General features: G+C 34.1%; 1 protein-coding gene across 8 annotated transcripts in view; it reads right to left on the reverse strand.

Moving 5' to 3' along the window:
- LOC108690011 (rho guanine nucleotide exchange factor 12) overlaps positions 1-14,402 on the reverse strand; it is a 368,684-nt gene that overhangs the window by 161,304 nt on the left and 192,978 nt on the right. For all 8 annotated transcript variants that reach the window (XM_018197048.1, XM_018197050.1, XM_018197047.1 and 5 more), the window contains one exon: positions 1,156-1,237. In XM_018197048.1, the coding sequence (XP_018052537.1) occupies positions 1,156-1,237 (82 nt within the window). The remainder of the gene's footprint in view (positions 1-1,155; positions 1,238-14,402) is intronic.

Consider the following 14,402-nt stretch of genomic DNA (forward strand, 5'->3'; position numbering starts at 1 on the left):
CGGCGGGTGGGATAAGACTTCCCATTTCAACGTTTCCAAGTATGTCTTGACCACTTTCGTAACATGGGGTCGAGCATTGTCATGCTGCAAAATCACTTTATCGTGTCTCTCGTTGTATTGCGGCCGTTTGTCTTTCAATGCTCGGCTCAAACGTATCAATTGCGTTCGATACCGATCGCCTGTGATTGTTTCAGTCGGTTTTAACAGTTCATAATACATTTACTAGCCAAGCTAGTCCCATCAAATACAGAGCATGACCTTGGACGTCAAAATCACCATTCTTGAAGCGTTGAAACCACTCACGACACGTTCTTTCACTAATAGCGGCCTCACCATAAGTATTTGAGAGCATTCGATGAGCCTCAGCTACAGATTTCTTCATATTGAAGCAAAAAATTAAAATCTCCCGCAAATGACGAGAATTTGGCTCGTAAACTGACATTTTCAATCGAGAATAACTTTATGATGCAGATCACAAATAGACTAATGTTTCTATGTGGTTATGTTGACAGATGCCCAAGTTTATTGTATGACATCTATGATTTATTTATTTCGACCACCACTTATCGCTAAAGCCATCTATAGGAAAACGGAAGCAAAGTTGTACACCTAATACATACGTTTATATATACTTATAAAATTATCATACATGAAAAATTTTTTATATATTGTATAATAATATAGAGTATATTGTATAATAATATCAATATTAAGTAGTTATATTATCGTTACAGTTCAAAAAGTCATTTTCGCGTTTCTAAATCAACAGCTTGCACAATAGTAGATATATATATGCATTTTCCTGCATAAATTCTTTCATAACGAACTATGAATTATTTTACGTCATCAAATTACGTCATTAAATATAGCGGCAAAAGTACACTATAAAACTGCACTAAGGTCAACACATGTTTAGTTAGGAGTGCAAGAAACTCGCATTTTCGGCAAGTGCTGCTGTCATTGAACGAGTTTTTGGTACGCACTTAGTACGGCTCAGTGAAAACCGCTATAAAATATTATATATTAATTGCACGACTTTCTTGATAAAACAAAAATTATATCAAATATGATTTTTTTGATGCATAAAATAAATTAATAATCATTATAACGTTATATGGTTAAATGTATTTAAAACTGAACAATATATTTAATTACCTTATGATGTATCCGCTCCTTGTAACTTTCAGACCTGTTGATGTTTGACGTCTTTGGCTTACTGGAAATATTTTGCTGGACCCTAAATAATCATAATTGATAAAACATAAATTAATTTCTACGATGTAAATCAATTGTATAAAACGCACGCACGCACACACGCACGCACGCACGCACGCACGCACGCACGCACGCACGCACGCACGCACATTGATATTCAATACTATTGCGTAAAAATCAACCTGAAGAATAATTTTTTTAATTTTATATGAAAATTGAATGTAACAAAATTAATAAAGTCAAATCTAGAATTTAAGATGTAAAAAGTTATGGTAAGAATTCGGTATACTTTCCAAATCCAATTTCGATTAAAATTTGATAGATATGTAGTATTGACTGTTTAATCCATAAACAGTTAAGGAAATATTTGTAAAATGTTCAAAATTCATTTAATCGACTTAATTATCATTTTTTTTAATATTATTGTGAAAATATAGTTAGAATTAAAAACTACTTCGTTGATTGAATAGTTTTTTATTCATATATGGAGAAATTGTAAGTACTATGGCGACAAAATATTATTATTTATTAATAAACATTATTAAGGACATTATATATTAAAAAAAAAACAAAGATAAGAAAATCTCGGTTAATATATCGATCGATGGCTTTGACATTAATATATGTTGCTGACAAGGTCATGTCTTTGAGTGACCTCAAAGAGATTCGCATATGTCAAAGTCAATATCATCGGTGTGATCTCCTCTGATCGGCATATTTATCAAAATAAAATATTCTCAAAGGAATGAAAACTAGGCACCGGTTGATATGATGGATGTGTGTTATCATACTGTGCGCTAAAGGGACCTAATACAGAAGACGTTTAAAGTGTATAAAATGTTATTTATAACCAAATAGTTAATAAAAGATCCGATAGATACAAAATTATGTACTATTTTTTAATTAAGCTAGAGAATGACAAAGCGATTTTTAAATTAATATTTAACAAAAAGAAATCAAACAAAAACAAAATTATATATTATACAATATTTATTAACAAAGCCAGAAGATGATAATGATCTATTTGATCTAAATCTCCATTTGTTTATAATTTAATATTTAACTAAAGGAGATCGGATGCAAACGAAATTGCAGGCTGGTATTTATTAATACAAAATGCATGATATCAGTACAAACCTTTTTATCTTTTTATTTAAAAAAAAAATTTTAAAAAGGCATTAACAATATGCTTCCCGAATAAAATTTAAATATATAAAATTATACGTTATGTATCTTCTTATTATTCCAATTCGAATAGTAGCAGTTTTATTTATTCTTCAAAAATATTATTATTGAAGATATTTTTATTCTAATCCAAGTAATGACAGCTTTAATCCTCTATCAAAAATTATTATCCTCGAAACAAACTAATGTATCAAATTAAAAGTAAAAATCTAAATACAGTTATAATTAATTTAACCAAGTTAAATTCTATCAAATTAAAAAATAAAGTAGTACAATATTTGTTATTTTGGGGATATGGAAAATGAGGAAATAGTAATAAGTGGAGATTTTAATGTAAGAACAGGCGAACTAGATAATGTAGAGTGGGAAGAAGAAATAGAAAGGAGAAGTACAAAGAGAAAGACAAAGTGATAGGAAACGAAGGCAGAGTTGGTAGATTGGACACAAAGAAAAGGATGATACATTTTAAATAGATCGACGAAAGGAGGGGAATATACTTATGTAGGAGGTAATATACTTATATAGGGGTAGTACGATTATTGATTATGTGATTGCAAACGAAAATATAAGAGAAAACATAAAGGAATTTGCGATAGGAGATAGGGTGGACTCGGATCACATGCCGCTGATGCTTAGCATGGAAGGAGAAAAGGAGAGGCATAAAACAAAGAAAGAGAAAAAAAGTAAGGGATAAAGGAGATAATTATGAAATGAAGACTATAAAATATCAAGAAAAAACAGAAATCTAGCTGGCGAAGCAGATTAAAAAGGAGTAACAATAGAGGAAAAAAGGCAAAGGATCAAGAAAATTGTACATGAAGCGATAATCAAGAAGAAGGTAAAAACCAAAAGATTCGAACTAGGACATAAAAATTGGTGGGATGGAAGTTATACCGGGAAGAAAAGGGACACACAAAGAATATATAGGAAATGGAAACTAGGAAAAATAGATAGGAGAGAATACATGAAAGAAAGAAGGAAATTTAAGGAGTTAAAGGAGAAGAAGCAAAAAGAAAAGAGAAAAGAAGAGAAACGGAATTGAAAGATTTGAAAAGAGAGGAGGAAAATTTATAAATAAAAAAAGACAAGAGGATATGGAGAGATAACATTGAGACAGAGAAATGGATTTTAACCTTCTAAACGTACTGAAATAGATGAACAGGAAAAAGAAGAAATGGAGACAAAAGAGAGATGGAGAAGAAGGACAGAAAATGGAAAAGTTGAAAGAGGAAGAAATTAGGAGAACATTAAAGAAGATGAAGAACAAAAAGACCATGGGTATAAATGGAATTTCGATGGAAGCGTGGAAATATAATATACGGAAGATATGTTATGGAAGAACATGATAGAACTATTGGGACAAATTTAGAGACAAGAAGAGATACCTGAAGATTGGAGGCAAAGTATTGTACCATTATAATATATAAGAGAGAAGACACAGAATCGGTAGGAAACTATAGGGGGATATCGTTATTGTGTACAGCGTACAAATGGTACGCGGAGATTTTAAGAATTAAATTGAAAGAGGAGGTAGGGAAAAAAAACATAATCCCGGAGACGCAAACAGGATTTAAAAAAGGCAGGTGACAATGGATAACATATTCGTACTGAATCATTTGATTCAAGAGCAAGCGTAGAGAAAGGAAAGTATATGCTCTCTGCGGATTTGAAGGCAGCTTTCGACAGAATGGATGGAGGTGTACTATGGAAATTACTAAGGAGAATTACTACTATGGAATCAAGGAACAGCTGATAAGGAGATTGGAGTATATATGTGAGAACACGGAAATTACGGTCAGAACAAGCAGAGGTTTGACAGAGAAGTTCCAGTTAAGAAGAGGAGTTAAGCAGGGCTGTGTCCACTCCTGAGTCCACTCCTGTTTAACTTGTATTGTATATTGCGGGCTTTGACAGAGAGTTAAAAAATAGAAATATAGGGGGAGTTGCGGTAGATAGTATAAGGATAGAATTTAGTGTACGATATAGTGCTGTTAGCGAAAAATAGGGTTGCGCTGATAGATATGATGAATACTAAGAAGATTTTTAAAAGGTAGGAAACTAGAACTGTGCGCCGAAAAAACAAAGATAGTAGTATTTAATAAGCATGGGAACGAAAAGAAAGAAGTGGAGACATGGAAATGGGAGAGTAGAGAGATTGAGGTACAATGTTTTAAGTATTTAGGCTTTTTTAATAGAAAAGGTGATTATGAAGATCATATAATAGAATTGAGCAGGAAAAGGAGGGTGGCAGCCAAAAAGATATGGGGTTTAGGAGAAAGACTATGCAGAAACGATTTTATAAGGAGAGGGGTACTATTTAAATATAATAGTACAAAGTGTTATGGAGTATAGAATAGAGATGGGGATAGGAAGAAAGAGGAAGTCTGGAGAAAATTATGTTAAATTATGTGAAATGGAAATTCAACATAGAGTTCTGCTTCACTCCGAGATATGTAATAATGAGGGAATTAGCTATGGACAATAAGGATAGGTTGAAGAACCTATGAAACCATGAAATACGAGCCATGAAAGACCAAAGAAGATTAAAGAAAAGAAGGGCCGGCCTACTTCGATGTTGGAAATAAAAAGAAAAGAATAAAAGGAAGGATATATATAAGGATGTATATCGAAGGATATATATAAGGATGTATATCGTAAAGAAAGAGAAAGGTTTTATAGGAATGGATGGGAAATAAATGCTAGGGGACGATAGAAATGGGAGGTTAGAGGAGAAAATAATTAGGAGGAAAAGGAATGGGCAAAGACAATGGGAAGCTAGTAGGATGAGAACTGCGAGATACAATGAAAGGTACAAAGAGTTTACGGGGAATAGATGTCCCAATTATTTAAGGAAGGAAAACATATGTAGAATAGGAGTAGGCGAAGAAGTGCGAGGGTTAATTAGGCTTAGATGTGGGAATATGGAGGAAGGAAATAAATATTGACTAGATAAGGAATATAGAGAATACGTATTTTGCAAAATAAGGATAGATTTATATAAAACACTATGTGGAGGAATGCTCAAAAGTATGTTGGTTTCGGGAATTAGAAAAGGATAAGGAGGAAATATAGAAGGAATTTTGAAGCGAAGAAGTAGATTCAGATAAATGTTTTAAAATTTTAGGTAAATTAGAGAGAGAAAGAAAAAAAGAGATCAGGAAAGGGAAAACGGAGGAAAAGACAAGCGAGATAAAGACTAGCGAGGTAAAGAACATGGAGTAATATATTTAGACAGGAAGACAAATTTGCATCTAGAAATGCGTGAGACATGATTAAAGAAAAGATGTGACATAATATTAGAAATATATACTGTACTGCGACATATCTATGTATAGTTGTAGCTAGGAATCGTACTATTGTACTGTAATATAAAGGGTTTTATAATAAGGACGCTCGATTTTTAAATATAAATAAAACAAGTTGTGTATGAGATATCCACTCAATTTTTTTTTTTTTTTTTGAAAGAATATTTTATGGCATTAAGTATGGAATATAACATCGCTCAAATGTCCGCCGCGGCTTCGCTTGGTGACACGTATTCGGGCGGTCCAATTTTCGATGACTTTCTCGCATAAATCTGGCTAAATTTGCTGGATGGCGTTTGTTATGTTGACTTTGAGAACATCAATTGTTTGCGGTTTATTCGTATAGACTTGCGATTCAAGATAGCCCCAAAGGAAGAAGTCTAAAGGCGTTAAATCGCATGATCTCGATGGCCAGTTCACGTCGCCGCCGCGCGAGATAATGATCATGCCCTCAAATTGCTCGTGCAGAATGTCCATCGTGGCATGCGTGCATGTGTGGCACGTAGCACCATCCTGTTGGAACCACATGTTATCGGTATCCATATCATCCATTTAGGCTACAAGAAGTTGCTTATTATCGATCTGTAGCACTCACTGTTGACGATTATGACAATGTCCGCTTCGTTTTGGAAGAAGTACGGATCGATGATTCCGCCAGATCAAAATCCGCACCAAACAGACTTTCTCGGGATACACTTGGAGCTGGTGTATCTCGCATGGATTGATATCGTCCCAAATTCGACAATTTTGCTTGTTCACATATCCATTCATCCAAAAATCATCGCCTCATCGCTAAAGATGATTTGTTTGGCGAAATTTGGATTAACTTCCCAGAACCAACTGCTCCAGAACCCAATCAGGGATACACGGCGTTGTCTATGATCGTTTACCTTAAGTTCCTGGGTCAGTTGAATTTTATAGGGGTGCAAACCCAAGTCCCGACGCAAAATTCACCAAGTTGAAGTCGCAGAAAAGCCAAGTTCTTGTGAACAACGAAAAATTGACCGCCTCGGATTTTCCCGTACATTCTCACGCACAGCAGCGATGTTTTCAGTAGACCTTGCGTTTCAGCGACATACTGGTGTTGGCTGATTATTTATTCGATTGGCTGATTATTCGAATCGGTTAACTCGAATTTGGCCATCAAACGAATAGTCAACTCGGCAGGACGGTTGTGGCGAGGATAAAAATCACGTAATGCGCGGAACGTTTTTCGAACGGAGTACTGATTTTGATAATAAAATTTTATGATTTGCACACGTTGCTCAACACTATGATCTTCCATGATGATTTGCCATACACTACTAAACAACAAATTTGACAGATGTCATTTTAACAACATGGCTACTATGATCTAACAAATTTCGAGCGTCCCTATTGAAAGACCCTATAATATATTGTATAGTGGTCAGGCCGTGATATAGGTAATAAATATTATAAGATAGAAGAACATATATTACGATAAAGAAATGAAAATAAGAATATTAAGAAAATCTTTTATTTGTTTTTTAGAGTTAGATACTAGCAGTGTGGAAGGATGAGTGTGGATAAAGAATTTATGTAAACCAAATCCCCTTCTTGGCTAAATGCTGAAGTGTAATAAATTCTACTTAACTCTAATTAATAATTCAATGAAAGTAGTAGTATCAGGTTCAAAGGAATAAATTAAAAGATATGAAAAAATAGCCAAATATGAGCCAACACAAGGTCTCCGTGTGATAAATTCAACATACAGATTCGATCTCATGGATTGGATCCTCTTCAATGTATCAAAAGTAGTGGATTATTTAAAATAATTAAAATGAGGACATCATTACACTATTGCTCAGTACAAATTTATGAATAATAAAACAAACATCTGTTCTAGTTAAGACTATATTATTTAAGTTTTTACTTTTAATTTGGTACATTAGTTTTTTTCGAAGAGTAGTAATTTTTGACAGAGAATTAAAGCTCCCATTACTTGGATTGAAATAAAAATATTTTCAATAAGAACATCGTTGTAATATTATGTATTAAATATTATGTATTAAATACTATGTATTAATTAAATATTATGTATTAAATATTAAACTAGTCTGCAATTTGCATCCGATCTCCTTTAGTTAAATATTAAATTATAAACCAACGCAAATCCAGGTCAAATAGGTCATTATCTTCTGGCTTAATTAAGAAATACTATATAATTTTATATAATAGTATATAGTAATATATAATTTTGTTTTTGTTCTCATTTTGTTAAATATTAAGTTAAAAATCAGTTTGTCATTATCACTTCCTAATTTAATTAACAAACATTAGTGAATAATTTCATTTCCGTTCGATCTCCTTTTGTTAAATATTATTATTAATAAATAGAAATCGATAACGAATAAAATCATTTTTTCATTATCATTTCTTAATTTAGTTCTTGACCATTTTCCAAATTTTCGCAATCGAGATATTAATTTCTAAAGCGCCGCATATCCACCATCAATAGCTTGGCGCATACAAAGTAGGGATGTCTTACAAGTGTCCCGCGCCGTAACGCACATAACCGCGAGCCTCTAAACATCATAACTCGAATGGCGCGCTTGCCAGACATCCAATCTTAGAGAAAATATAAAGAGAGTGGCCAATGCATGTGCCTAATGCTGAATTGGCTTTACCATTTATAGATCAACTGTTAGTTAGAAGACAACGTTAGAAAAAAAAAGATTAGAATGATGAATTGCGTCATAAATATTTGCTGGAAATGGCGATTTCCGGCTAATTGGCGCCACTCTCTCACCCACCTCTATCTGATCAATGTCCTAGCGCCAGACGCTACAACCGTACATTCTGATCTAGTCGATGACATTAATAATAATGTTTCTTAAAATTATGATAAAATTCAGAGATTTATGTCGCAATATCTCCACTCGCGCGTAGGATACATAGAAAAAAAAATAAAAGCACTTTCATTATACAATCCAAGTGGTAACTAGCTATCAATTTAGCATGTATAAAACTTGATCAGTTCATCCGTTATTGAAAATCATATCTTCAGATCTACCGCAACTCGGCTCGCGTAAAGAACTGCAGCAGTGTCTTGTGCCAAGACGCTTCGCTTGTCTTAACGCCGAGACACTATCATGTCTCCAGATACAGCACATTAAAAATGAGAAAACAAAATGCAATAGATAGCATAATGAAAGGCGCAAAAACTAAGAAGAAATTTTTATATCAGTAAGAAAAAATAAAATTGCAGACAAAAAAATCGAAATAAGCAAGATCTCCAGAAGCAGCATACTTGACGTGCCCAATTTGTTCATAATTCATGCAAATAATTCAATGAATATTATTATAAACAATTTTTGGCAAATTAAAGAAATTTTAAAAATATTCAAGTTATTATTTTATTGATATATTTTATATTGAAAAAACAAATATACATACAAATATTATAGTAATAATCGCATTGCGCGCTACAACAAAAGCTACAGCAATGAAGTGAGAAATAAGAACGGTAATGGACGTGAATATCGACACATTTCAATTTCAAGTTAAAAAACATTAATTTTGAAGATTACTCTAATTTAAATAATCAAAAATTCATGTAGACTGCAATAATAATACATTTAAGAAGGTCCTAAAGTAAAAATCGAACTCCGATAGGATCACTATTTTATCCATTCAATAAGAGTTATACACACAGTTTACAGTCAAAAATACATACTGTATCAATACTATATACTCTCCTACACAGCATCAAATGTCACCAGATTATCAAAATATTCCAAATGTCTTTTACGGAATATTTCATTTGAATCACATTCTAGAGAATTCTATTTGAAATATATTTGCAATTTTCTGTTAATGTTCTGAAGATGTTTCGCTTCAATCTTTCTGAACGTTTCGTATGAATAGTCTGGCGACATTCTATTTGGAATATTTAAAAATATTGCAAATGAAATATTGTAGAGACAAACCATTGAAATATTACATTAACGATATTACCCTTAATATTCTTGAAAGGTTTCGCTTCCAATCTTTCTGAATATTTCATACAAAATATTCTGGTAATCTCTCTCCAAAGTACAGTACTTGCGTACAGTTTTATTATTATTGTTATACAATATATTATAGTTAATATATTATAGTTAATATATTACAGTTTCTAATGACATTATGTTTGAAATATTGTAGAATGTCGCGAATGAAATATTCTAAAGACTTTGTATAAAGGTAGGCTTTTTTTAACTTCTCCATGCTGATAACTCGAAAAGGAAGTATTTAGAGAGAGAGAGAGAGAGAGAGAGAGAGAGAGAGAGAGAGGAAAATACAACTTCGAGGGGGGGGGGGGAATTTAACTTTGAGAGGGGAAGAGGGAAAGTATTTGAAGACCAACTTTGAAATTTCAAAAAAAAACCCCTTCTCCCTTTTTCATTGTTTCATTATATATTGGGTTGTTCAAAAAGCCATTGCGTTTTTTTCATTTGATTTTCAGGTGTGTTTATTTAATATACGTGATGAACATTAATCAATAATATATTGGCCGTTTTATTCGATGACCTTCTGCAATCTCCCGAGCAACTTTATAATATCACGTTCATAAAACTTCCCATCCTTCTCTGCGAGAAACTGTTTAAGTGCTGTTTGATGAAGTCTTCAGAAACAAACGTTTTACTATTCAAGGAGTTTTGCAAGGAGCGAAAGAGATGGAAGTCTGATGAAGCAAGGTCTGGACTATACGATGGATGTGGTAACACATCCCAACCATGTTGCAACAATTTTTGCCGAGTGACCTTGTGAAACTTGTGTGTAGTCTCGCATTGTCGTGGTAAAACACCACACCCTTACGATTGATTAGCTCGGAACATTTCTGTACGATGGCATCACTTAATTTCTGCAGCTGCTCACAGTAGACGGAATTAATCGTTTTGTTCTTTGGAAGTAGCTCATAGAAAACAGGTCCCTTCCAATTCCACCATATTGACAGCATTACCTTCTTTTGGTGGATCTCCGCCTTTGTTTGCCTTTCCGATGCTTCACCTTGTCTATTCCAACTTCTTTTTTGGCTGACATTGTTGTAAACAATCCATTTTTCGTCGCCCGTGATCATATGCTTCAAGAACGGATCGTTTTCTTCGTGTTTGATGAGTTGATCGCAGACGCTCATGCGATTCGTCAGATGAATTTCTTTCAACTCATGCGGTACCCAAACATCGAGCTTCTTTACGAAGCCTAGCGATTTCAAATGGTCATGAACACTTTCAACGGACCCTTTTAGAGCAGTAGCAAGCTTTCGTTGAATGCTTATTTGCTTGCACCAATGCTTTCATTTCATCATCGTCAATCTTGGAAGGTCTACCGGAGCGATGAATGTCTTTGACTGAAAAATCATCATCATGGAATCGGGCGAACCAGTGCTGGCACTGACGTTTTTTGACGACATTTCTGCCGTAAACTCGACGCAATGTTTCCCTTGCTTCAATTGCTTTCTTTTCTTTTTTGAAGTAATAAAACAGAATATAGCGAATCTCTTCAAAATTCTCCATGTTCGAACCACAATTGCAAGCATAAAACTCGACCGAATCGCGTCAACTTTTTTTTGGTTTTTAGGTTAAGTGTCAACAATAAAATGCGCGTAAACATTCGACATTCATGTCACGCTCGCATACGAATAAACGTGGACAACGCCATCTATTGAAAAAAACGCAATGACTTTTTGAACAACCCAATATTTATATAATAACATACATCGAGAGCTTTCCAAAGCATTATATTAGGTGTACAACTTTGCTTCCGCCGTTTTCCTATAGATGGCTTTAGCGGTAAGTGATGGTCGAAATAAATAGATCATAGACGTCATACAATAAACTTGGGCATCTGTCAACATAACCCCATAGAAACATTAGTCGATTTGTGTCTGCATCATAAAGATATTCTCGATTGAAAATGTCAGTTTACGAGCCAAATTCTCGTCATTTGCGGGAGGTTTTAATTTTTTGCTTCAATATGAAGAAATCTGCGGCTGAGGCTCATCGAATGCTCTCAAATACTTATGGTGAGGCCGCTATTAGTGAAAGAACGTGTCGTGAGTGGTTTCAACGCTTCAAGAACGGTGATTTTGACGTCCAAGGTCATGCTCTGTATTTGATGGGACTAGCTTGGCTAGTAAATGTATTATGAACTGTTAAAACCGACTGAAACAATCACAGGCGATCGGTATCGAACGCAATTAATGCATTTAAGCCGAGCATTGAAAGACAAACGGCCGCAATGCAACGAGAGACACGATAAAGTGATTTTGCAGCATGACAATGCTCGACCCCATGTTGCGAAAGTGGTCAAGACATACTTGGAAACGTCGAAATGGGAAGTCCTACCCCACCCGCCGTATTCTCCAGACGTTGCTCCCTCTGACTATCACTTGTTTCGATCAATGACACACGGCCTGGCTGACCAGCACTTCCGGTCTTATGAAGAAGAAAAAATTGGATCGATTCGTGGATACTCAAAAGATGACCAGTTTTTTCGACGCGGGATTCGTACGCTACCCGAAAGATGGGAGAAAGTAGTGGTCAGCGATGGACAATACTTTGAATCATAAATGTATAACCAGTTTTTTACAATAAAGCCTCGAATTTCGGAAAAAAATGGCGGAAGCAAAGTTGTACATCTAATAATAAAATATTTTTTTATAAAATACCTTTCGAATTATATAAAAATAAATTTTTAAAAATGAAAATAAGAGAAACAATCTCCAATAACTGATTGATCTTAACAAATGTTATTTAGGACATGATTCTGAACAACATTCAAGAAATTTTAATCGTCAGGCATTTTGCTAATGCCAGCGGTACTGCAACTTTTAAGCCTTATAACTCGAAAAATACTTCATGAAAAAATATTAAGACAGTCTCTGATGACACAACTAGATGAAAGAATCCTATCCATTCTCCCATATGTCAAAAGAACAATAGATCGGATCGGCAGGATATTAAACAAATACAAAATCCGAACTACCTTTAAATCACCCAAAAAGATAGGGCAAATCTTAAGATATCCTAAAGATCGAAGTTCTTCACTCAGTTCCGCAAAAGTATACAAAATATCTATTTCTGCGAAAAATATACATTGGAGAAACCGGGAGAATGATCAATCTATAGAGAACACCAATGATGTCAAGTTAAAACACGCAATCAGCATTATCAGAACACAACATCGAAACAAGACATCAAATATTATTTAAGAAAACGATCACAATAACCAACATTACATCATACTTTCCAAAAAAGTATAGAGAAGTTATTAGAGATCCAAAAACACCCTGACAATTTAAAAAGAAATAATGGCTACCACATAAATAAAATATGGAAAAGCATTCTCCCGGTTATTGAAGACCGATCAATTTCCTCCACCTCTCACCCACAATTCTTTTCTTTTCTCCCATCACTCCAACAAGTAGCGTAATATAAAAGGAACGACCCGGAGGAACAGTTCAGTATCAGGCTACTCTTCGCCCTAATAAAGTGGACTGTAAGGTTCATAAAACGATGATATTTCAAGAATCTGGACACGGAGGAAACCCGCGAAACGCATAATCTTTATATAGAAAACACTGTGGAAACATCAAGAATGTTGTCAAAAAATATTTTATTGTAGTTTGATGAATACAGATAAAAAATGATTAATCTACTTGAAGAAAAAAGCACATATACATTGGTTGATAGGGATCCTACAAGAAAACTTATTGATACTATACCCTCTATGCTAACGAAATGACGAAATAGTGGATATATTGACTCGGCTATAGAAAATTGTACTGTAATGATTTTGCCGAGAGCAATGATGTTCCTAAAAATCATAAAATTGATTATCCAATGAGAATTATTATTTCATCAATTGATAGAACATTATATTCATTGGCCTCCTTTTTATATCAGATACTTCAAGATATATAATATTCCTAAACCGTTTAGCTACAGACAAAATAATTACGAACTAATAGAAAATCTTAACGAAGCACAACTTGATGAAAACTTCTCGCTAATCTCGTTGAACATGGCGGCACTGTACACCAACAACACCCATAAATTTAGCTTTGAAAAGTGCAAAAAAGGTGGCATCTCACGGTCTTGTAGCATGCCTAAAAATGAAAGCCTTAAAGTTTGTTTTGGAATCTACATCTTTCACCTTTGATAAAAGAATTTATAAACAAAAGTTTGGTACACCTATAGATTCTCCGTTGTCGCCTATCATTGTAGATTTAATAATGAAAGATCTGGAGAGGGAAGCATTGAAGAGATTTGGTCACAAAGTGCCTTTTTATTATAGATATGTTGATGATATTGCGACGGCGGTTCGAAATCATCTTATTGGGAGTACAAATTAGTTCGGTCCGTTTCCCTAAAGATGACTCCAGCTGTTGAATGGTTCATTGATGGTTCATTGATTGATCATGGACAGTTTATTTTGGCGGTTTCAGAGAGGTTAAACATCTGCTAATAACATTCAGTTTATATCGCTTTGATTTTCATAAAAATCTTGATTTTTATTGTGTTTGAAATGTCGAATTTTGTGTTAACCAAGCAGCATTTGTGGAAGGTTTTGATTTTCTGCTTTAATTGGAAGAAAAGTGTGGCTGAAGCCCATCGAATGCATGTCGTGATGTTTACGGTGACACTGCTCCAACTGATAAATCATGTAGGGAATGGTTTCGACGTTTCAAGG

The sequence above is a fragment of the Atta colombica genome, unplaced genomic scaffold, assembly GCF_001594045.1.
Source record: "Atta colombica isolate Treedump-2 unplaced genomic scaffold, Acol1.0 scaffold29, whole genome shotgun sequence".
Taxonomy (NCBI): Eukaryota; Metazoa; Arthropoda; class Insecta; order Hymenoptera; family Formicidae; genus Atta; species Atta colombica.